General features: G+C 40.2%; 1 protein-coding gene across 4 annotated transcripts in view; it reads left to right on the forward strand.

Annotated features, from left to right (window-relative positions):
- The first annotated feature begins 5568 nt into the window (after nucleotides 1-5568).
- LOC125769986 (glutamate receptor 1-like) overlaps nucleotides 5569-26901 on the forward strand; it is a 31352-nt gene continuing 10019 nt past the window's right edge. For 2 of the 4 annotated variants that reach the window (XM_049439108.1, XM_049439107.1), the window contains exons 1-2: nucleotides 14303-14901; nucleotides 20790-21043. In XM_049439108.1, the coding sequence (XP_049295065.1) occupies nucleotides 14562-14901; nucleotides 20790-21043 (594 nt within the window). In that variant the 5' untranslated portion in view covers nucleotides 14303-14561. Of the gene's footprint in view, nucleotides 6573-14302; nucleotides 14902-20789; nucleotides 21044-26901 lie in introns of those variants that run through there. The other 2 variants (XM_049439110.1, XM_049439109.1) reach the window with 2 other exon arrangements.

The raw sequence follows: 26901 nt of genomic DNA on the forward strand, positions 1-26901 counted from the left end.
TGGCGTAAGAAGACTTTGGAGCGAAAGGCCAAATGCCACAACCGTAGACAAGATGAACAAATTGCGGAAAAGCGGTTAATACGACAACGTGATGATTTGAAAGTCGTTTTCGGATGCCATTCGGCGGAAGGTCGGATTGTCAATGTAGATTCCCCGTACCGCAGCTGTACCGCTTGTGTAGTTTTTGGGTGAAATGGCGACAAAACACCAGGTAACAAATCACCATAAAAAGAATTGACGTGCTGACGAAAGATCTTAAATTGAACCGCAATCAAGCCGTAGTTTCCGATACCGAAGCAATTTCCGTTTTCATTTCTAATGTAACACCTTCTCCGGGAGGTTTGTAAAAGTTGAGTTTGACAACATTTTTATGGGATTTTTGTCAAAGAACTTTGTGAAAACACGATCCTGCTCTCAATCGATAACATGCAGCATGCATTACGAATTAAAACAAGTTGAAACAAAAGGTGCTTGAGAGTACAAATCCTACAAAAGTGTTGAAGATGACAACATATCCTTCATTGTATCACAAAAAATGGTAAAATATTGACCAAATCTATATTTTTGCTTTTTAAACTGTCTGAAAAAGCAATCAGTTATGTCAAATTCATAATGTTTTACACTGAAATCTCCTCAGGTTTTAACCAACAAAGAAGTTTAGGTAGAAGGCAGATGTGTTCATAAAATCCATTGGAAGGTAATAGCAAACAAACTAATATGTTAGGTTTTAATAATTGAGGGTTGTTTCCCTTTGAAATTGGTATTTTAGTAAGCATTGTTCCCGCTTCATCCGATGATCGTGTCCATTTTCTCGAAGGATATTCTGGGGAAGGTTACAATTCTGTTCCTCGCAGAATACTCACAGCTGCAGCTCGTGCGGGATTATTGCTTGTAGGTTTACGAATTTATTGAGTATGCAATGCGGATTTTCCCAACTAGACGACGGAAGGTTGATATTTTCTTTCCTGTTCAAGTGGAAAATTTGTATTTTTTGTCTAGCTGTCTGCTCAGAAATTAGAGCACACCTGCAGTCATTAAGAAGCTCAACCCTAGCGAACTATTTTAACTTGATAACCAAACATATAAACTTTCCAGGAAAACAATTTTATGCAGTTGCTTGATTGCAGTCTGTGTAATTCAATACTTTTTATTGTTATGAAATGTACATTTAGGAAATTCAATTCATCCATTTTGCAGTCATATTAATAAAATTTGTAGAATGCTACATTATGCAATAAATGGATCAATTGTAATTATATCCAACATGGTTGCCACCATCAATTCAATTTCAGCGTTAATCCATCTTTCAACAGGCGGCAAGTATGGTTATCGCGTCGTAATCCATTTAGCTGCTTGTTATTGATTTATTGCGCTTAAATGAAGATTTGTTGCTTCGACATGTGCATGCAATTAGCAAAACATTTGTTCATGAGCAATAATGTTATATTTCTTATCTCTATTAACTTCAAGCCAAACTTTATCACTCATGTGATGGACCGATAAATGAATGGAGAATATTGCTTACACAAATTAGATATTTTACCTACGGTTGGAATATAGTTTTTCTTTTAATTTTCACAACTTTTTTTATATTTAAAACAAATTGATTCAAACAGTACCCCAAACACACGTGGCAATTGATTGCTTGCCAACAGATTTTTTTTATAAAATGTTTGATTTATCAGTGTTAAAACAAGAGATGCCTTCAACACGAAGCAATGGTCATTTTGATACATTTACAAAAACCTTGTTCTACAACTCGAAAAACATTACTCAGTTGTATGGACACATTCACATTCTTTTCTCAATAGAACCCAGTTTATGTATAGCGGAAAAATGAGGAATGGACTTTTCATTGGGAAATTAAAAATAAACCTGGATTTCTTCCAACTCTTTTGAAAGAGTCGCTCTTTGTCTGGACGGTTTCAGTCACTGCATGTGTAGTGTATCATTTTGTGCATGACCCAAATAGGCACAAAAAGTATGAATTCATTCAACGAAACAACATCATTGACCGGACTGGTTGAGAAAAAAGGCTCTAATAGACAATCTACCCGAAACTTTTCAACAGAATGAAGATGAACTGAAGCAGAACATACAATCAACACAAAGCATGGCATGGCTGTACTCTTTTTTCATTGAATTATTTCAATATCCCGGCAGGTTTGATTAATTTCACTCTGCAATCAGCCTTGCAACATAAAGAATGTCTGTAAGGGAATCATTTAAACTTGATGCCTAAATAGCACGTATTTCATGTTTAATAAATCGAAACTCTCTTCCTGGGGTCACCATGTGATAAGGGTTCAAAATTACGCTGCAGTATCCATATTCGTTATGTGTTGGTTTTCGAACGGCTATTAACAGCACGTGTATATACCCCGATCGCTATCTATCGGTCACCGTGCACTTTGGTTTCCGAAATGGCACGTGTTTAGTTCCGGCATTTGAGGCGTGATTTTGTGTTGCATCCTGCTGTAGTGCAACAGCATTTTAGTACGTGTAGAAATGGCGTTAACGTGACTAACTTCAGCGTGACTGCAGTGTTGCACTCTTATCGAACGGTTAGCTTTAACTTTTACATTCACGGAAGAGGATCACATGTGATCAAATAATTTATTACAGGATAAGCTCAAGTTGATTAAATGGGTTGAAATTCATAAGGCCTTTACCGTATTTTATTTTAAACATTTTTTCGATGAAACTTTTCCTAAAGAATGAAACAATTTCTTTGAAACGAAATATAAGTAATATTTTTTTTTAACTTTGAAGCGAAATGAACTGATGTCACCATTTCTATCATATTCGCTTTTTTGTTGAATTGGCTAATATTATGTATGAATGAATGACCAATCGTTCTGGTATTACATCTACATTCTCATTTTGTGACGGTATGACCTGTGATGTCATTCAACGATGATATCACAGCACATCATAGCAGTGGCATTTGATGGCGGGTACTAGCATAATTATCATATAGATTGCATTTTTCCGATATGATGCCACCGATGTACCGAACATATTCTCTGTTGACTAGTTCTTTTCCCAGTTAACTTGGTTCGTGGAAAGTAATGCAAAGAGTTGAATTTAATGTTTGGTTGTATTTACTACCATGTTTCAGTGTAGCATGTAATGATTTCACTACAGTTTTTGCTGAAATTGTTGATAAATACAACTCAAAAAGCTTTTGCACCAACCCGGAAGTCCGTTTAAACTCCATCCCTCTCTTCATTTGCTTCCAATAGATCAACAACGGTTAAAATATACGAGAAATTTTAAGCGTAAATATCGATCAGTGTATGATAGCAAATAATGTCTCATTAAATGGTTCCGGACTGGGAACAATGGCAGCTGCATTTAATCATCGGGATTTACAATCAACTTCATGCATATTTTTCCACCGATTGACACGGCGTAGTTGCACGAGAACTCATTCATTTGCGAAATTTAAGCTCAACAACTGATGCAAACATATGGTAATCAATCCGATTGAAAAACAAAAACCCATCAAGAATATGGATGAAATTTGCTGAAATCTTTTAAAGGAGCTAATTGGATAAAAACCATAATGCAACCTTTGCTTAAAGTGTGTTCTGTTCTTGAAGGTTTTGTTTATTATTTAATAAGTTTAAGTATTTTGAAATTGGTATAAATTGAATAAAGTGTCAGGATACATCGTATTCAGAGGGAAAATTTATCAAACACCACGGAAAATACATATAAAATAGAAAAGCTTTATCTCGCAAGAATAAAATACCAACAAGCAAAACCTTTCCGTCGTAATGCTCTGTCCCAACAACGATTGTGTCTCATCAGATTCATCCTAAAATATCCTTCAGCAATCGCACCTCCAACATGCCAACTGTTGTTTTCAACAGCTTTCGTCGGCAAGCTGACCAAACAGAAACGCCAACAAAATGAACCCTTGTCAAGAATTATGAAAGCATAACTGGGATAGAAATCCGACGTGTCAACAATGCAGCCTATCACTCAAATCCACCCGAAACTCATATGTTATTTTAGTGCTTGCTATTGGCATTCAGTTATTAACGCGGCTTTACCACACATCGATATAATCGTTTTATGTATCAATGGGTATTTTCAGATAAGTCTCATAGACTTCTACTGAATTCGGTTTTTGGAGGATTCTTTTTTAATATTACCAAGATTTAAGCAATTTCTGGCGTTTAATTATCAGTTGGTATCGTATTGTTCGTTTCACACTCAAGATAGATATTGAATGCGACGAGTTTGGAGCGATCGGTATCGAACAGCCAAAAGGTGCACGGTCGCGATGGCTTCAGTATCGTCGCAATATGCAATTTCGACTCTACGTGCTCCAGAATGATTTTTCCGGTCGCATATGTACTTCATTCACATGACGGCAATCACAGAATTCACCTCGAACTGGGCCTTCCGTTCGTTTGTCTTTCACTGCACTTTCGGATCAAATTCAATTTCATCAGTAAAAGCCTATAAATTATTTCGACCCTTGATTCTTTCTGTGTTGAGAGCAATCGTATGCAATATCATGAAAACAAGACAACAGTCAAATGGTTCTCTGCAGCAAGAGCTTACAAAGACGACAAAAATGCGAAATAAAATCTTAAGTGAATTGATCGGTCAATAGATAAGACTGGGTTGTGCGCGTAATATACGTTATAAACATAACAAAAATGGAAAAGTTACTCTTTTGATACAAGCATTCGATCTTCCTCCTGCTCCTTTGTACATGCTGGAATATACATGCCTTGAAGATGATTTACTTCAAATTTTATAAAAATTAAATTTCAAGAAAAACGTTTTCACAGGGATAAAGTTACTTTTTAACTTTTTGCCGCAAAACTCACCATAACTAGTTTCACCATACAACAGAGCATTTGAGAAAAGAATTTCTTATTCTAAAAAGAACCTACCCAATCATAAGAAGAAACCGGAGCGAAAGGTAACCGTAAAGCCTTTCGCTCTGTTATGCAAATCGGAAAGTCATGTTCAATAAACAAGGGCGAAAAACTCTTTCACACTTCTTTTGTTGATTTTCATCCCTAATCCAAAGTCAAAAGCTGTGTAAAATCTCATCGTACAAGCGCGCTCGCTGAAACATTCTTTAAAGGCGCCCTTTGTCTACATTAATTGAACTTCGACGGATTTCCTTTCGAAATCAATTGCAAACCACTTTGGATGCAAACGATTATGCTAATAAGGGGTAGAGGAAAAGCGAGCTTTGATGGAAAAAATGGGTTTATATTTGCTGTTCAATCTTTTAATCCCATCTTGTTTCGTTCAATATTGGGAATCTTTGCAAGTCACCGATAGTTTATTATTATGCAGCAATATTATGATAAACTGGTGTAAATGTTGTCACACACTGCTTCACAATTTTATCAAATAGAATAAATTTATGAATTTTAGAAAAACCCTCACGAGGAAGCATAACCAGGCATGTTGCTAATGAAATGTACAATTCGAATTTAAATGACATTCATTTCACATTTACTTGTTAAAGCACATAAAATCAACATTCATAGTCTACAAACCCGGAAAATGTGAAAAAGATCTTTTAAAAATAAACGGTTTTTGATTTCAAATCTGGACAACTGGAATGTTTTCTCTTATTCTACCATGAACGTTCTCATCTCACTCAAACCATTCTCTGAATGAATGTCAGATTTTCTCACCAACATTCTCTCAGCGCATGGATGGTGTGCATGTGCCTCGTTCAATCAATATTGGATCTTTTTAGTACAACTCGATGCATGTTCGCTGGTTGTATGTTTTGTGTCGTATGAGGCTGGCCTACTAACCGTAACAGACGGTTGACATTACCGGTACGGATCATGCAAGAACGAGAAGTAGTGTCCTATATTGAGGAAGTAAAAAAAATGTGTGTTCTGTGATGTGTTAAAGTGTTCCAAAAGTGTGTTAAAAAAACTGTGTTTCGAAAAAAACTGTGCTGCTTAATTGAAGCACATGTGGTGAACAGGTTTAAACAAATTCAATTAGATGAAGATATAGTTCATTGAAATTTAAAAAAGTTCCATAGTTTTCATCTTTAAAAAGTTTGAATTTCCATAACATTTTTTAAATAATTGTACTAGAGCAATGACATTCTGTTCTATCCATATGCAGAGTACTCCCCTGAATATTATCCCTAATTAAGTGTATCTTCTTCTGTGCTTCATTAAGAACTAACTGCTCACAAAAGCATATCAATCAATGTGAAGAGAACATAAGCTACCGGGCTGCCCATTGCTACTGATCGTAAAAAACAAAGAAACGTTGTTTGGTATCGCTGTGTTAAAATCGCTTAATCAAGCTACAAAAAGCACATTGCTCACTGGAAACATGAGAAAAGTGGCCAACCGTTACAGAATTAATCACTACCGATGCAAGAAGCAACGTAAGTCGTACACAATTTATTTGCAATCCAATCGCAAAGGAAAAACGCGGGTAATTATGTAGCAATTAGCTACCGATGTACTTCGAACGACATTACCGATCTTTCACTCGTCTTAGATGCAATTAAGTAAAATGGGGCAAAGCATGATCACCGATCTGAAACACCCGTCATGGTACGTATCAACAAAGATTTATCTATCTTTTTATTCCTTGTAATGTTTGTTCCTTTCTTAAAAAAGGTCTTCTTTGCTGAACCACACCAAGAACAGATTGTAAAATAAATGTTCCTTTATCTCGATATGCAATACCAGGTAACAAAGCTGTCTACCGCTTTGCATGGGGAAGAAATGGATAACAGATGATTTTTCTCACCATTTTTAACCAACATAAGGCTTATTTCAAAACGCTTTCCCTCCTGAATGTGGTACAGCAAAGGATGTCCTGTTTAGGCATGTGACATTGCCTTTACCTCCAAAGGATATCGGTTGATTTATTTCAACCTATTATTTCAAATATTTCAGATTATAGTCCCGAGCTGTTGTAGCGAATTAACTTTTCCGTCACATTGTAAAATAAACGTGTTTTGTCATTTCATTTTATCTTTTCCTTTTTGCCTTTTTGATTGAGCACTCTTTATTGCTGGTCACCACTCAAATCTCATATATCATTCTTGTTGTTCGTTTTATTTATTTTTTCAGTTGTGTAAATTAGTTACAATCACTTTGTAAAATGATGATGTCCTACATCATCTTATCGTAATAAAAAATTTCTATTTGAAGAATGAATTTTTCGTATCTGCAAAAGCGTTAGAAAGCAAAAGCAACAAATTCTGCTGGCTACAAAACAAAATAACATTTCTGTTCACCAAGCTACTTGAATAAAAGGGCCTTCAAGATGTGGTGCTTTATCATCCCCGTTTAAAGTGCTTCATCTAGATAAAACGTGATTTATACTTCAGTAATCGGCTTAAATTCTTGAAAGCTTTATCCTTTCCTATGTGTTCTGTTTCCAACATGCAGTGGTTATTGCTGTTCTTCATTTGTACATTACGGTTAATCCTTCTATTTGTTTCAGTTTTTGAGCGAGTTCAGGCAAACAGTTTCACACCCATAATGTTGTGCAACGTACATACAAGCTTTAGTCCAGATACCTGGTTGATATTTTGATCCACGCCCCAAAGGAAATATGATACTAAAGCGAAACCTCTTCAAGCGAGTCACTTTTAGGCTAGCGAATATATTTCTTCTCTTCGCTTCTTGCTTCACATTCGCTCTACTCAGAAAGTATTTATATTTATATTGATTATGACTGTTGCAAACGCAACAGGGCAACAAATAATCCGACTACGAATTCGCGCTTTTTAATATTCTTTATTACACTTTTACAATTGTTTTGAGATAACAGCAGAAGCAGAAAATTAAAAAATTTAACGTGTTCATCTGTCGGTTGTTTCTTTGCTACAAACTGTTATTTTCGTTCGCGCCCGCTCATCGCCTCGGTCATCGCCTTCGCCTGTCGGTCATCGACATAGCACTCATCTTCCTGAGTGCATACCGGCAGGCGCACTCGGGTTTGGTAAATCGGGCTCGTTTCACGCGCACGGCTGTCACCCTCCTGTCAATCGTCATCGACGTTGCTTTTGTCAACACTGGCCCCCAGTGTTTCAGCTTGTTGAAACACTTCCTCGTTGGTCGATGTCGATAGCTGCTACTTTAACCGCCGGTCGTTCGCATGTTTTTCCGGTTGCCAAACGCACATGTACTCGCCGAACTGCTCCGTCTTTGGATTGTATCGCGCGGATTATCCGACCTTTGGGCCAACAACCTCGTGGCAGATTTTCGTCGATGATCAGGACTACGTCTCCTTCTTTCAGTGGTTGACGTGGCTGGTACCACCTCGTCCTTCGGGTAAGGGTAGGAAGGTAGGCTGCTACCCATTTTCGCCAAAACATGTTGGCGTAGATTTGCGACGTTTTCCAATTGTTGCGTATCGTATCTGGTGAATCGTCAAGTGTAACGAAGGGTTTTACTCCAGCCGACGACCCTAAAAGAAAGTGATTAGGTGTTATTGGGGCATCTTCCTCACTATCAACTGGCACATCAGTCAACGGACGAGCGTTCACGATGTGCTCGACTTCGATCAGCCAGCTGTTCAATATAGCGTCCGTCGGTTGCCTCATAAACTCGATATTGCGTAGAGTTTGTTTTACCGTCTGGACTAGTCGTTGCCAAGCCCCCCCGAAATACGGTGCCGCTGGCGGATTGAAGCTCCATTTTGTGTCCGGTAAGGCCATTTCGATCATCTCATTCATGTTTACCTCTTTTAGGGCCTCTCGGAGATCACTACTTGCACCGACAAATTCAGTCCCTCTATCAGACAAGATTTCGACTGGCGTTCCGCGATGAGCAATGAAGTTTCGTATCGCTATGATGCACGAACTGGTCGACAATGAGGGGACTGTTTTGATGTGTATCGCGAGCACCGTGAGGCAGGTAAACAGTACTCCCCACCACATGCCTAGAACCTTATTTGGTGTTGAACTGGGCTCCAAGGTGAGGTGATTTGTTATGCATTCTCTGAATCGATTCCTGTTGACGTTCTTCACGTATAGAGCACATCTTGGCGAAAAGGATGCTCCGAAGGTCATTCGAAGCGTAATGTAGTCATCCGGTTCGGCTTGCTCGTTACTCCATTTGCCAAGAATCGTTGGCTTTGAAGGTCTTCGTCATTGATACAGACCTGGTGATACATCTCAGAGATGTTTGCTGCGATCACAATTCTTCGTTCACGAAAACGTTGCAGGACCCATGCCTGTGAATAGTTCGAAAGCTTTTCTACAGGGTTTAGCAAGCGGACGTAGCCCTCCTTCATTTTGGTATTCATGACGTCACGGCGATTTTTGTCCCTATTCATCTTCTGCTCGAGGCATTCCATTTTCTTCAATGCTAGGGATCGGCCTTTTGGAAGAACTGTGTCGTCATATTGCCATAATAACCCCGTAGTGTATCTACCCCCCGTTAGTTTTGTTTTGTTGCTTAGCAGTTCCAAGGCTTGTTCATCGTCTTTGGACCGGATGACCTCGTGAGATACACCCCGAGGTTCTTCTGGGGAAAGCTGGCCCTTTAAAGCGTTATCGCTTCTTACCTCGGTATCACGGCAGTCACGAAGCCGCGCTCGGTGCGATGATATGATTTCGGGTCTCCCTGGAACATGTCTGTTTACGTCACATCGTCCGGATACCACCCATCCGAGGCGCGTTTTTGTGGCGACCGGTTCATCGATATAGCCTTCTACGGTTTTAAGAGGACGGGTTAGATGATAGTTATCCATACCTAATAAAATCCGTGGTGCTGCAGCATCAAACGATGGTATTGGCAACTGAGACAGATGCTGATATTTTTCCCCAAACTGATCCATATCAAGGCTCTGAGTAGGCAACCCTAAATTACGGACCGTGCGAATTGCTGGGACCTCAAACTGACGGTCTTGTTCTCCAATGCCCGAAATGTTGATGCTGACCTCAATGGACTCCGGCTCGTCGCGTTGCTTGCCTCCGGTCCAGCTAAGGGAAAGAGGTTTCGGCTTGCCGCTTATGCCGAGCTTCTTGGCTAGGGCGTGTTCCATCAGGCTAACCGACGATCCTTCATCTAGCAGCGCGATCACGTTCACCTCTTGGCCGGGGCCTCGTAGCGTAACAGGAACGTATCGGAGCAACACCTCGCGAACCGTTTCTGAAAAATGAGAATTGTTCGTTTCGTACTTGCCAGCCCGTTCTTCGCTGTGGTAGCTGTGGAGTAGTGTGTGATGCTTTTTCGAGCATCCTACCTTTCCGCAGGATTGCTGTAGTCGGCACTGGCTTTGATGTCGTCGTAGGCAGCACTTACACACGTGATGCTCTGTGACGTACTTCCAGCGATTCTCTGCACTCATGCGCAGGAATGCATCACATTCAGTCAGCCGGTTGCACTCTTCATCGCACGCACATTTTCTCGAACCACCTTGGCTCGATTCAGCTTGAGCTGGACTCGTCACCACAACCTTCTGTCGAGGCTGAGTCGTTGTTGGATTTTGCGAGTGAACGTTGACGTGTTTCAGGACCCGCTTTTCCTCGCGCAAAGTGGATCTAGGACTTACTCTTAACGCTCCGTTTCTCACCTTCGTCATCCATTGCGCAAACTGTGCCAGAGTGGTGCTCGGAAGGGTTTCGCAGTGCATACCCCAGTTCAGACGAAGTACCGCTGGGAGGCGAGCTACCAATTCCTCGAGCAGAGGACCATCATACGTGTTTTCCACGCCACTTTTCCTGACTGTTGCACAGATTTCCTCTACTTCGAGCCCATATTCAACTAGAGTCTCTAGCTTCTCCATTTTAGGTAACGGTGCATGGCGGATTTTATCGAGAAGCGTGCCGATAACGAGCTCTGGTCGACCGTACATTGTTTTCAGCGTCTCGAGAACCTCAGGCAGGTTGTCTCCGTAGTAGAGACGGCGCTTCACGGCCTTCAACGCGTGGCCTTTCAACGCTTCTCGCAAGCGTTGCATATTTTCCCCATCACTATAGCCGCAAAGCCGGGTTGATTCCTCAAATGATGCGAAAAACATATCCCATTCATCGGGATCACCTGAAAAGATAGGCAGCTTACCACTTACTACCTTTCTTGCGGAAGCCTGGCTCCGCGTCAGCTCTCCTTCGTTGGTGAAGTGAGTGTGGTCGTACACGGTAGAACAAGGGTGCGGAAATCCATACGCCGCACGTGGTTCAACTCTGCTGCGGTTCGTCTCTATCTTTCGTTCCATGGCCGACAGTCTCTCCATTATGGTGACGATCGTACTAGACTGAATGGGCACCGGCTGAGACGCGCACTTGGAGCACTTCCATCCTCTTCCATGCGTGGTTTCGTCGTTTTCGATACACGTTAGATGGATCTTCCGAGCACACTCATCACATTTCACCATCACACCCCTGCTGGATTGGTTGCACGCGTCGCACGTTTCGTCGATCGAACTGCTGCTCTGCGGGGCGTTACACTTTTCCATGCACGCCTTGATCTCTTCGAACAGCCGGCTGATCTCCTTCATCGTGGCTGGCTGGCTTCCAACCGCTGGGGACGCTGCTATACTTTCCTCGTTTGGGTTTGGTTTACAAACCCTGCACAGCCACTCGCGATTAAACACGGTTTCATCCTCGTTTACGCACCCGAGGTGGAACCAGTCGTTGCAAGCGTCGCACGCGACCATTTTATCGGTCGTAACAGCATTACAGATCGTGCAAGGCTGTTGGTTCTCCATCGTTGAAGTCTCCATTTTTGTCCGTTTTCACGAGCGTTCCGCGATTAGTAAATGTTCCGAATTTCCTCAGGAATCTTATAATCACTCGAATCGCGGTAACCAGCAACGCACACTACGCACAGAAAACGCGATTGTAATTTCTTCCGACTTTCCTCAAGAATGAAATTGTCCGTACTTCTATCGTATGTGTGGCAAATAGCTTCCACTCGTAAGGACACAAGAAGGCTACCGAACTGGGTAAATTGAGTTAAATTTTTTAAAATGTTGCAAACGCAACAGGGCAACAAATAATCCGACTACGAATTCGCGCTTTTTAATATTCTTTATTACACTTTTACAATTGTTTTGAGATAACAGCAGAAGCAGAAAATTAAAAAATTTAACGTGTTCATCTGTCGGTTGTTTCTTTGCTACAAACTGTTATTTTCGTTCGCGCCCGCTCATCGCCTCGGTCATCGCCTTCGCCTGTCGGTCATCGACATAGCACTCATCTTCCTGAGTGCATACCGGCAGGCGCACTCGGGTTTGGTAAATCGGGCTCGTTTCACGCGCACGGCTGTCACCCTCCTGTCAATCGTCATCGACGTTGCTTTTGTCAACAATGACAATTTAAAAGTTTTCCATTGATGAGCATTTGTATTTTGGAATAAAGTTCTCTTATTCAATTTGTAGATTATCGCATAGATAATCGCGTTGATAAAATTAATAAAATGCTGAAGAGCGAGTTAAAATTCAACCAATATTTCAAATTTCTTTTTCACTTATCAATGAGTGAGTGAGTGCAAGAAACGAAAAAGTTAAGTTAAAGGTTATTAAAGGCTATTATTTATTATAATTTGTTATAATATTGTTGCTAATAAATCATATTGATAAAAGTCCACAAGAACTAGTATGTTATGCTTCCTCTTTAAGTTTAAAGTTAAACATTAAGTTCAGTTCAATTTACAACAAAAACCTGTCAGCATAGAATAAGTAAAGCAAAACAAATAAAATTCATTTGCGAACATTATACACTTTTAATTTTCCCCGAGCGTTGGTGAACAGCAAATAACCAAAAACACTAATTTTGTTTGCAGTGATACTTCGAACCGCAATCTAAACACGACTAGACTAATGTAATGTTTGTGTCTTTGATATGCTGGAGGCATATCGAGGAATCTCATAGATGCGCTCATAAGTATCCTTTCTGAAGCATGTACTGTAATATCGTCATTCCTTGTTTAGAATACACTTCACAATATTGTTCACAAAATATTGTTCATGACTTACTCGTTAACATGAGTTACTTCGCATGCGATCCAATATTTCACAGTCGCTTTCGTCAGACTTATTTAACAGTCTACTCGTAGAATAAATTAGTTTCAAAAAAGGCATTCACCTCCATAGTATCCAACACTGTTACCAAAGATAATGAAAGGCGTAAAAGTGAATTAAAGGTAGAGAGTGCTTTCGGGTACCAATGTATCAAGCTTGACAAACAAAACAATAATATATAATGAAAATGTACGAGACAATTCCAGAAAAAAGGCAAATCAAACAACAAGCGCAGGAAAGAATCCGCCTTGGAACACTTTCTACCGAACACGTATCTTCAGCTTCATGTGGGCATACGCTTTGTGCAAATGTTTTGCCAAAAGAGCGAGGAAATAAATTGAATTTTTCAGTTCGTTCTGTGTCTTTGAGCGGAACCTCATCTCGTCATCGCTTCGAAAAATGGGGGAAAAAAGGAGTAGCGCACATACGAGCCCAGCGACATTTTCATGGCAATGAAAATATTGGATACCTTACGAGTATGATGAAATTAAATTTAGGCGACTTGTTTTGCATTAATTGAGTAACGAGCACATGAACAAAAGAGTTTCCGGCTTGCCGAGCAAAAGCAATTAAGGTTGTATAATTTATGCGGTCTCACTTTGTTCCACTTTAATGATGCCACAGTAAGAAGATAACAGGACTTGTTTAATTATCAGTCTGCTGGAAGTTATAAATTTCACGAATGTGGTATAGCTGTCCAAAAGACAATTAAAAGACAATTTTTGTTTAATTAAGGCAAAACTTTGGTATTCCCAAAACAAAGCAACAATATTCAGCCATATAACACACTCCCATTTTTGTTTAAACATATTTTTTGATCAGATCTTTGGGTCTTATTTCTTTATAAATTCTCATTACATAACGCTGGATTATTTCATGTTGGCTATGACCTCCGCTTCAATTAAATTCCTGCCGACAGCTTTACCATCATCTACCACCACACTCAACAGCTAGAGTTGAGCTTGCTAATCAAGCTGCCAAATTACGCTTCGCGACAATTCAATAAAATCGATCCAATCGACCTATGATGAAACCTCCGGAGGCATATAATATTGTTTCATCAGCGCATTATGTGGTGCGAAGCGGGGTTTTTGATGTTGCCGCTGACATTTCCAACAGCATCCAAAACACATCCGTAACACGGTAATTCCCAGGCATAAATGGCGGGCGTGAACACGGTAATGGGATTACTTTCTACGGCTTCAGCTCATGTAGTGTGCATCAATATTCTAAGCCTCCGAAGAAAAACAGCCTCGTGCCCTTTAGTTTCGATGATCGGTAAAAGTCGTACCGATGGGGGCCAACGTAATCATCCGACGTGGAAGAAACACTTCATGTGGGCCTATGTTTGGATAATAATTCAATTTGTCTTACAATATTACCAAACCCTGCGTCGAAGCACCTGTGACGCAGTTGATGAACGCTTATTTACTTAAGAGAAATTCAGCTCAGTTACGAGAACCCATTTCGTTCGGTTTTTATGTGTTTCCATGTTGTTTCATTTACTCCCTCAAAAGTATCGTCTGCTAACTTTTGATCATCCTTAACTGTCTCACGTGATGCGAAGTGAATTTATCAAACATCCAGCAAACATTGTATCATGTCGTCTCATGTCTCCTCTTTACCCGTTTCCGTTCACAGTTTGCAATCAATTTTCACGCGGCGTCTTCTCAATGCTTGGAGCCGTCTCGCCGGATTCCTTCGACACGCTGCACTCGTACAGCAACACCTTCCAGATGCCATTCGTGACGCCCTGGTTCCCGGAGAAGGTTCTCACACCGTCGTCCGGCTTTCTCGACTTCGCTATCAGCATGCGGCCCGACTACTATCAGGCCATCATCGATACGGTGCGCTACTATGGTTGGGATCGGATCATCTACATGTACGACTCGCACGACGGTAAGTTAGAGTTGGTTAGTTTTTTTTCTAGCCCAGGGTATCACCGACTGCATGCTACAACTCTTCTCGTCGTCGTGTCAAGAAGACGTGTCAAACGCGGTTGGTGTATGAGTCATGCTATTTCTACACCAACCTCATAAAACAGCGTGCATTGCGGCTTATGAAATACTCCGGAAAGGAATTTATTAGATTAACAATTTCACGCATATCATAATATGCCCTAAAGCTACGAGATGGTCTCTAGTGAAATTTCAGTTACAAAGCAAATTGCGCCACAACAAATGGGAATACTATTATTTTCAATTTCAACCTCATTCGTAATGAGTTTTCGTACAAAACCCGTTCTTCTGTAGAAGCTCAGATATTTTAAATGTAATTTGTATCATATTCAGACTTTGTCAAAACTCCAATTGAAAGACAAGACTCGCAGGTTCTGCACGCAAAATATGAAAGTTTTTGGTGGGCTTTCATTTATTTTTGTTTATTCATTTCACCTACTGCAAAAGTGCAACAAAATTTAAACATTTAGGAAATATCGGGCACAAATGCCTATTTCTTTTCTTGAAACCATGATACCGTGTTAAGACCTTAAAAATACATTCTCTCAATAAATATTCGAAAACATTGGTACAAACCAATCTTGCTACCATTAAATGAAAACTTTTCCCGATAACCAAGAAGCTCGTGCAGCATCTCCGAATATGTTGATTCGGATATATGTTGATTTCATAGGGGATGAAAGTTGATTCTGTCTGTTGTTTCTACGCAGGGGTGGAAAGCTGGGGATAGTGAAATCCGTTTAGGGGAGCAAATAATTCTTTTATCATTTCATGGTAACAACCCGACCATTCACCAACCGATATCCACAAAAAAAAACAATTGAAACCTTGCCTTTGGCCTAGCGTTATGGTACGCATAGAGTCAGAGTTTATGGATCAATGTTACCAGGTGTAGATCACAAATTTATCAATATCGAAAGACTTTGGCTTCTCAAGGGAATTGGTGCGGTTCATATTTTGCGTTGCTGAGAGTTAGGGCATTAATTAAGTTAGATTACTAACTTTTTTCATTCCCTTTCCAACATACAACTGCAAAATCAAACACAAACATTAAACTGGTAAAGTTTCTAAACATAGCAGTATTCAAGGAAATGCTAACAATAACTTGAATGTAATGCTTTTTACGTGTGTTGAGCGTCTCAAGACGCTTAGTGGTCTTTAGTGGAAACGAAAAGGAAGAGAGATAATATTTTGCTTGAAAGTATCCTTTCGTATCCTTTCACCGATCCATCCTTTTAACGATTTCGTGGAATAACGTTAACAAAGCAAAACGAAACCGACATGGACTTCATGGAATAGACTTTTGTGAGCATTATTCAGAAATAGCAAGCAAACAGCGAGGGTGGTGTTAGATTTTCGCTTACAAATCGTTAAAAAGCGAATTCACAAGAAATCCACCGTCCTAACATAACCCACAATGTAAACATTGAAGGCGAAGAGAGCGTAACTGAAATCCGTCCGATAACTCTAAATGTTTCTGCTGAGGATATGCTTCGAGTACTTTCTGGTATATGATAGGTTATTATTCAATTGACTAAAACTTGGATTAATAATGATGATGATGTTGGTGATGAAGCAAGAAAAAGCTACTAAAACAAGCCATTGCAATAAGAAATTGCTTTGCGGTTGGTGGTCCAATTCAAAGCGAATGTTAACAAACCATTTGTAGAAGAAAATCCATCTTTCAGCTGAATTCATTTTGATTCATATTCAAGAAAACACTAGGTAAAGAATAGGTGAAGGGGTAGCGAAATATAACCCTTTTTAATATGTCTTCGATTAAAATTTTAGCATTAACATATAAATGGTTTCTTTGTTTGTAAACTACAACAGATAACGATTTCCAGAAACTCGTTGTAAACACGCACTTCTAAGAGGCAGTCTGTGGTAGTCGGATGCCTCCGCGTTACTGGCCGCCATCTACCAAGAACCACCATATCTACGCATCGACATACATGCACCTAGTTTTGGTTCGTACATCATTTCCTAGTTTTATGCACGACAGCGCATCGAGATAAAGCAATGGTCCAAACCCTCTCCGGGATGTGTGGGTGCATTATGCAAGGGTGTACAAAAGCTTCCATGTCCAAGTGCAACAGAAAATACTATGTCTGCTGAGGATACGGTGTGAACACTCTTCCACAGCTCACACTGGAACACTGGAAAAGGAACAACTTTTCACACCGGAAACACCATTTGCAGACCGAAACACAATGGAACCGATGATCATGCGACATACATACAGACAAGTCCTCGGACCGAACTGACACACTTACACCTTGACGCCTCTTTGCTTAGTGATCTGACTGTTATCGTCTCCCTCCCGGGGGGATTGTTCTGCTCATGCGGTGTTTTCTCGCCTGATGTAATTAGTATGAGAATGTCGTCCAACCGAATAAATAAGCTCTTTTCCGCATTCATCCGTTATTTTCCCGACCATAATCCCACAATTCTTCTTTCTTCCAAATCCTCCATCCGGTTTGCCTCGTGCTCTATTCTCAACATACTGTTCTACAAATACTAAGCCCTCGTTACTGCGTCGTGGAAGGAAATTTGCGAGCAAAAACTTCTTCCCATCGTTTGATCGTGTGTGGTTTTTCTTTTTTGCTTGCAAGCACTTTCATCGAGCTTACATAGTACTATCTACGCTGTATCATTGACACCTCATACAACTATGTCAAGTGTGAGAACACTACTGCTCACTCCAATAGCTAGTGTCGAGGTGTTAAACGAAGTGCCAAAGCTGAAAAAGCCGGATTAGGGAAACGCACAAACCACTACTATCAGCGTTGGGAAGAGAGAGTTTTCCGAATTCCAGGATAATACGTATGAGACAATGTTCTCACTTTCCCCATCGAATCGGCGTTCTATCAAGAGACCAAAGCTGTAAAGGGAGATTTGCGATTCCAACGCTTTGAGTTAAGGGGTCCAAAGCCTGGGACCGAAGTGAGGTCAAATTTGGGATGTTCTTCGAATCGAGGTTGTTTACAGGATTTGATAAGACTAAACTCGTTGTGTTTGAGTTAAGTCTTCAAAAAACATTTCTGAAAAAAAAGAATTACATTCGGTGAGTTCTATATCAGTCAATTCAAGCAAAGTTTTAGAAATAAACCTTACAAATTATTTCTTATTAGAACTTTATTTAAGGAATTTTGATCAATTTTGTTTATCCAGAAAAGTTAGATTTAGATCACACTCAATAGACTTTTCTTAAAACGCGTTTAATTAAACACACAAGTCGCTTGGGTTGAAAATATACCAACGAGCATGTATTGAATTGACATTCGCGAGATAGACAAAGCATTATTATTAATTGCATATTTCACTCTGTTGGTAACCTTTACCAAGCATAGCAGACAGTGGATGCTGTAAGAAAATATTCTCCAGGCTCGTTATCTCGGTGCGGGATTCTAGTTAGAAAAGAATTTTTAAAATTAAATATCGTCAAAATGGACTTGCTACTAAAACTCATCAATCATTACGACCTTCAGGCTTATTGCCTACAAGAGCAAAGCGGTAGACTGAAACGACATGAAGGTGAAGGACAAGCGAGAGGGATGGTCGACCGAAACATCCAAAAAGTTTAAGCAAAACTCCACCGTTGGAACCAGTTTAAATTACTGTTCGAAGAAGACCGAACAAACACAAAATCCCCCATCTTGTGCAAAATATTCTCGTCTAATGTTTTTCCCATCCTTCCGGGAAGTTTGCACGTCCAAAACGTCCTTTTGATGGTTCCCGATTCAATCAATTTCATCTTAATTACGTCGGAAAAAAGGGTTCAAATGGGGCCGTGGGGGCTCGTTGCCATCGCTAAAAGAATGCAAAAAGTATGCCTGTGATTGATATTTTAAACCTGCAGTGTTCCTTTTTTTGTCACGAACCAACGCCTAATTAATCGCGAAAAACCTACATCAGGTAAATTATTGCACCTGCTTAACACAGGGAACTCATTTTCACACTCAATTTGTTTCTGGAGCAATAGTATCCAACAAATATCACAGCTCAATTCGATATCAAACATATTTGACACAACTTAAACGAAATATTCTCAAAATTCACTAAGAAAATCGAAAAATGTCCTTTAAAGGCAAATTATCTCTACCACAACAAAATACTCTTTAATCTGGGACTAAGCCACCACTCCTGGTGACACATTAAAACCCACGATTCCCACAACCCAAACACCGCAAACGGAACCACAAATTTATTTTTTATTCTACCACGTGGATGCCATTAAAGGAACGTTGTTTTGAGCAGCCGATTCTTGAGGTTGGTTTTTTCCTATTCTCATTTTGTGTTCTATTCTCCTTCTTCCGTTTTCTCATTTTCTATCTTTCACTCTGCTGATGTTTAGCTGAAAGACTCCCTTGAAAAGGTCACGCGCACCCTTTTGTGCCATTGAGCTGAGCAACTTTTAATTCAATTTAATTTAATTTATTTCATTTTGTCATGCACTAATATTACGTATGAATGTTGCTGTTACTTCCCTTGGAACGCGTTCAGTTCCGGAAGCAAACGACCGTTGCGGTAGACAGCGCCTTTTCATATCTTTTACACGAAGAGAAAACTCTTCCGCTCTTAAAGCTCTCAAGCAGAGCAAATTCTTTATCATCCCTTTCTGTTCACCTTTTTTTTCTTTAACACCACACGACGTCCTATGCTTCTTTGCACGCGCATCAGCTTTGGGTAATTCTGGTGCCACTTACACAAGCATACCTCAAAAAAATGGGTTCTTAGAGACACAACACATAGGAAGAACTAATGCTCGAATTTTTTTTGTAATTCTTTTATTTGGCTTTTAGTTACCAGCAGCGTAAATGACTTTATTTTCCTTCGTTTATTTGGGACCTTTTTCTATTCCAGCATACCTTACCAACATTCACACACTCGATGTCAAAAACTCAGACTCGTACTTCGAATTCAAGTGCAATATTCCGGATAGTTTTTCCAACTAGATATTCTCGTCCTTGCCCAACTGTTCAACTTAATAGTGCCGGCGATAATAGCACGAGCGAAACAGAACCATCATCGAGAAAGGATGCAGCAGTTTTGAAAGGAAAGACAGAACTGAAATTTTATTCGCCCTTGGTACAAGAATGCGCCTTACACAATTCAAGCACAAGTTTACTAAGCCCTTCTGGGATTCCTTTTGTTCCCAGGAGTCACCCGTCAGAAGCTCCATTTCGCCGATGAACACTCGAAAAGGGAGCTTATTGTGGGTCGATATCAAGGAAGAGGAAGCAGTCAAGATGCAACCAGACTCAACACAAACCCTGTTTTCCTCGATCTCGGTCTATCAGATTCTCCGGGGTTCTATCTACCTATTTGGTTTAACCGGTTTATCCTTCTGTCGTTCTTTTGCAGACTTGGCGAAGGAAACAAGAGTCGAAAGAAAACAGTGCCTAAGGCCTTAATTCAATACAATTTATTCTCTGTACGTATGCCAATTTTCATTTGTCACCCTTGAGCCATAAGCCCGAGTTGTCGGAGTAAAACCCATTTGTCCCACATTCGGGACAGAAACTAAAAGCGTCATGATTGGAAGGATACGTATCCTAATGGGCCTCGTGTAGCCGCACACGGAGAGGACACTTTTACCTTTACACTTGTCAATTAACATCACCTTACGTCGCCAATAGAACTATCCACCTCGAGACCATTTGCGGGTGTCTGTGAACTGTTGAGGAGTGAGTCGTCTGCCCGAATCTGCTGATACTTTTCTGTTTGTTGTATACAAAAGTAGTGTCATTGAACGATTGTACATGTATTCTATCTTTTATCTCTCTCTCTCTCTCTTTTCTTCTATTCTTCACACTCTCACCTTAGGCCTATTGCGGCTACAACAGATCTACCAGGGACTGCGGCCAGGCAACGAAACCTTTCATGTCGAGACGGTCAAGCGGATAGCGAACGTAAGCGATGCGATAGAGTTCCTGCGCACCATCGAGGAGCTGAACCGGTGGTCTCGGAAGCACATCGTCCTCGACTGTAGTACCGAGCTGGCCAAGGACATCGTGGTCAGGCACGTCCGGGACATCACGCTCGGCAAGCGTACCTACCACTATCTCTTGAGTGGGTTGGTAAGTGTTTCGTTCGTCACCATTGAGGTTGTTCTTTTCCCCTTCTCGATTCCTTCCACTCTATTTCTTCTACCCTCGTCGAGCCAAATGGCACATCCAACCAGTAAGAAACATTTACATACAAATCGAACTTTGAGTTTGCATTCGATTGCGTAGGTTGAACGGTCATCTTATCCAGCGAATTGTCTCCTGTTTCCAATTCGCAGCAGTTAGTGATTTGGTAGAGCAATAATAATAGAAAGCTGTGATTAGTTTTCCTTTTCCAGCATTTCCATTATTCTCTATGTACGGTTGAAGCGTAAAATTAATCTCATCTCCAAAGGGTTGTTGTTCGTTGGAAGTAGGCCAACAGCGAAGCGACTTCCCACGGGTTCTAAATGTAGAAATGCAACATTCGAGGTGGCATCGGTGATTGCTCTGTTGCTCTGGTGTGACTCTACATTTACAGAAATCCTCAACAACTCCTACTTCTCGTATCCAACATTTTCCACAATTCTACAAGCCGGCAATCAATGCTCGGAGCCTTGCAATGAACCTTTTTCTAGCAGTGAGCATGGCAGGGGGCACACAGTGGGCAGTAAAACTAGTATTTCTGATTTTATGCTTTTCCACATAAGCAACCTTCCTCAGCCGTACGACTTAATCCACAGCTCGAATTACTCAAGGGCACCTCACACAAACACAACTACTCTACGAATACATCCTCTCGGCTCTCTTGATAGCACCTTGATACGTCGCATGCTCGTACGAATGCATCCCCTGAAAGCCATCAAAATCAAATTTAATGCCCTTTTCACGCCCGATGACGTCATTGATGAGTGCTTTTCAGCAGTTTCTCCTTTAATGCGTTTCTTGCTAGTTTCATTGCCAGCTCCCAGATGTTGTAAACCCATCAGAAGGAAGGCGAGTAAGCTATTCCCTTTAGTAGCACTATCAAGCTACAGGATTGCACGAGGTTTTGTGTTGAGATTCTACCAGACAACGCAGAAGGGGTTGTCTGCTCCAACGTTCTGTTTAACATTGCATGAAATTACCTCCTATTTCGATGGAAAGTACATAAGCCTTGCCAAGAGAGCATTGTGATTGTGCGTTGTGAGGACACGAAATAGTTATTGTCCTTTCAGCCCTACTAAACCTTGGCGTGCTTACCGACAGTCAGAAGTAATTGCCCACTGTTTCAAGGAATACAAGTGAAACATTGAGGTGTACTGAGGCCTCAGTTACATCCACTGAAAGGTAGAACTGGCATCTCCTCACTAACGATGACTGTCGCGACGATGGCAGAAGGTGATTGGCTCAATCAAAGCACCAAGAACTACCGAAATTGTCGAGCAAAGGAGTGTGGTAATGAGAGAGTCAACCTCAACACTGCCACTCAAGCAACTTTGAGGAGCATCATAAGGATTTAAAGATTGACTTTGTATTTCTTAACGAGTTGGAAGCAAATTTCTATCGAAATCGAATCACATTTACTTACACAACTGGAAGACTAAAATAAAGCCACGCCTAGACAGTCGAAGAGCGTTGACAAGTTATCAAAAGGATTATGGCAACAAAATGGTCGCTTAAAAACAGTATTATTACCACGACATTGGACTAGTTTGATATATTAAACCAGAGATTCTCTTGAGCCTAAGAAGGATCATATTGATGAAAGATAAAACCAAACTACAATTGTTCACATAATGTAAAGTATGTTTATGCTTCGAATTAACACAGAAACAACCGCAACGCCATTACATCCACTTTAGCGTTGATTCATTTCACTATATCCCAAATCAGAACATGTCGACCTAAGAGAAGAAATCTCTTGGAAGCTGTTTACCGGGATATTAAATAAGCATAAACTTTAAATGCGTTTTGCATACATCGACACAGAAGGTGTGTTAGCTAAACGTTAGCCAACACGGCACGACCATGGTCGAGAAAGGGATCCGAGGGTCATATTGCCTGCGGTGGTTTATTTGAAGGTGGTCTCCAATTAGGAGACTTGATATTACACAACCACAAATACTGTGTGTACATCCTGGTGTTGGGCTTAGATGCGACTCCGGATGGACCTAGGGTAAGACGGTTCACATTATACCGTTCGTTAAATAGTTCAATCATCTGGAAGTGGTGGGCGAAAGCGGCTGGAATAACAACATCCGATAGCAGTGATGGAACGAAACCACATTGCCCTACTTCTGCTCATTAAAGTTAACGTAATATATTGGACTTGGAAGGATCCTGTTTGCTCTCCTGCTGAGTAAGAGCATTAGCGTGTGTGTACCGGTTCTGTACGTGCCTCGAGAGTCTTGTATGGAGCACATGCCTGCATGGCTCAAGAAAATTTATTTTAAGCCATCTTCATATTTAATATTTCAATTAGAGCGCATCATATTTCAGATAAAGAATCGTTTCCATATAAGCCACCTTACACTGTGCATGAATTATTTTAATAAAAATTATTGTATTGTTTCTTTGTATGCATTTTTCCTGTCTTCTTACAGGATCATCCGTTTGAGTTAAGGCTTATATAAAAGCTTTAACATCATTTCCAGCACAACTTCTCCATTGGTGGTCATAAAAGTAGATTCCATTTCATCTCGACTTCTCGGAATGGCGTTCTTTTGTTAGAAACACCAGAGTATAACGTTTGAAAAATGTTGGTTCCTGGAATAAGAGTAATTATTGCACCTCTCAGTATTTTTCTATACGTGTGCAGCGGATGTTAATATTTCAGTGTTTTTTGCAAAACCGCAAAAGTTGTCTCGCCCTGTTGCAAGAGATTTGTGGCAAAGGATGTAATGTATGAACACATTGAGAGATTCCCGTTGTGTTACCTTGTTGAGAACGGAAACATGATATACTTAAGCACAATGGAATCTATTTTTGGCTAAAAGTATGAAACATCGAAATTGGATCGGTTCACTCGTTCATTAACCGCGCTTCGGTTAGCACGATATTTCTCTTTCCTTTGCTCTGAGGTTACTGAAAAGTAGGTAATAAGCCACAGAATGAAATTCGACACTCATTAATAGTAGTCCGGCCTTATGCGTAGGAAATTTCATGAACTTTGGACAGAAAACAATGTTGCAAACAGACAAAAACCTAAGGGCAGGAAATTTAATTTCAAAATCGGTCTATCGTGTGCTTTAAAATCCATTAATGTACTCTCTATGCTACTACAGTTGGGAGCTTAAATCAACGCGACTTGGGTTCAAATACAGGTTCTGCTTAGCTGAACTCTTACCATTGTAGTCAAAAAACTTCTTCCTATTGAATCCTTTTTCATTTCACTAAATCGCAAAACTAACAAATGTGGATGCAAACCATAAGTCAAATCCCAAATAAATTATACTCCCATTTATTTCTAGAAACTTTGCCTTAGTGAGAAAAGCAGGGTGTCTACTAGTTCTCATTCCCAAATAATAAATACCACAAAACATATACGCTCGAACGCTCTCCCAACCACGCCTTTTGCGATCAAATCATTTTCATTGTTCAACTGTAAGACTACAATGATTTAAACCATGTCTGAGTGCTTCAAACAGCTGTATCTTATGTGCACGGGATAATTCCTCAGACCACCCAGTAGCACATGAAACAAATTGAATTTTATTCAGCTAAAAATGTCTATTTGAATTCCATTTCGAAGGCGGAAATTATTATGGCTCTTGACCAAGCGGATGTTTGCTCCAACTCAAGCAGAATGCAACAAACTGCACAAGGAACTAAGCTCAGCACAGCAAATATCTGATTATATTGATGCTTTCTCCAGCTGTCTATCAGCCTCATTCTGACGTGTTTCATTGAATCAACTATATGGTCACTATCAAGATACCCCCAACTTACACAGGATGCAAAATGTGTATTTCTATCAGTTCAATAATAGCAGTAACGATCATCTGTTGTTAGCCTGATGGTCTGCAATTACGTCAACATCCCTAAGGACGGCCCAGCATCATCATCATCAAGCTCGTCGTCATTATCAGCGCCGATGAATTTTGTTCGTTTACCTTGCACTCGAAAGGCTTTCCGAATTGGTTACCGCACTGTCGCGTTACGACGCCAGCAACAAAGCCAAAAGTGGTTAACCATAACAACATTCCCAAACATGCTGGACAGTAGATTCTGGCTTTCTTCTATCAGGTGTGACATGGTGGTAACCATGTTTCACTCAATCACCACGAATTGTTGCAAGCAAATGGTAGAATTTCTTCCCATGTTTCAGCTCAAATTCCAATCCGTGGATTGAGCTTTAGATCTAGAGCGTTTGATGGGAAAGTAATACATTTAACGGCTACTTTCTCTTTGAAACCAAAAAGCAGCTTATAATGTATCCTGTTGACCATTAGTTTGTTACATGTATTTTGCACGTTTGCTTCAGCCACTCTGGCTGGAAAACAACACCTAAATCATCAGTCAAACTCAAGCAGGCAAGCGGGAACTCTACCATCGTAACGAAAGGCCTTCTCCATCATTATCGGAATGTTGCTAATTGTTTCTTGTTCACCATCACTGGTAAACCACGACCAATATATTCGTACAATGTAACGATATAAAACAAGCTTGTTGGTACCTTGTTTGTTCATACGTTTGTTATACTGATCGCTCTTACACACGACAGGCTCACACGACTGGACGTTGCTCCAGCTTGGACGATCACTGAAGCGAATGAAATTCTCTTTGTCGCTTGAAATAACACTAAAGTGCGGGATGTTTAAGCCATCCGTTGGACGAGTTGGCCTGGCAATGGCAAAATCTTTCTGTTTAGGTTCTTCTTGAAACCACAATTACATACAAATACGAGAATGTGCGTGTGGGCAGTTTTCAGACACTCCCGTAGCATTCAAAAGGAAAAGAAAAATCTCACACATGTGATCCCTTAGATGTGACTCTAAACCGCAAACAAGGGATACCAGTATTGAGCTTACATTGCTCAATGCCTAATGACATAATGAAACTATAAAGAAGGAACGAAGTGTATTTTGAAAACTTTGCAATTAGATTTGATGACTATACTAATATTGGATCGAATCAGGTGTCCCTACATGAAAGAGAAATTTCGGATTTATCCATGTGAATTCGATTGGGTAGGAAAAATTTGGAAATTTCTACCCATTTAAAGTTCAACACTTGATTCTTTCCTGCAGATTCTAAAATGGAGGCGCCTGGTTGTTCATGATTTTGCAATAGTCGATCAATATTTTATGATTTGATTGTAAAATATCAACAAAAACATTAAAAGTCTAACATTTACTGCCTAACACATCGCTTGCATCCATATGAATTGGATTTGGTAGAATCACTAGGCCGATTTCAAGTTATTTAAAAATTAACAATATGTTCTCACAGATTCTTCAATGGAGGCGCCTGGTTGTTCACGTTTTTATAGCGGGCGAACAATATAGTATGTTTTGACTTTAAAAAACCAACAAACCTTTCGTGATACAATATTTACTGCCCAACACATCGATCGCATCCAAATCAATTGAATTTGGCGATTTGGTTGAAAACCCATTTAAAGTTCAACACACGATTCTTACACAAACCTTTCGTGATACAATATTTACTGCCCAACACATCGATCGCATCCAAATCAATTGAATTTGGCGATTTGGTTGAAAACCCATTTAAAGTTCAACACACGATTCTTACACGAGAATTCATCAATGGAGGAGGCGCCTGGTTGTTTATGATTTTGCAATAGTCGAACAATTTTTATGTTATGTTTTGAGCGTAAATTACCCACAAAAATATTGAAAGTGTAACATTTATTGCCTAGCACAATAATCAAATTCAAATTACATCGTTGTGATAGGAACAAAATGGAAATTTTAATAAAAATTATAACACAACACAAGGATTTTCAC

Source organism: Anopheles funestus, chromosome 3RL, assembly GCF_943734845.2.
Source record: "Anopheles funestus chromosome 3RL, idAnoFuneDA-416_04, whole genome shotgun sequence".
Lineage (NCBI taxonomy): Eukaryota > Metazoa > Arthropoda > Insecta > Diptera > Culicidae > Anopheles > Anopheles funestus.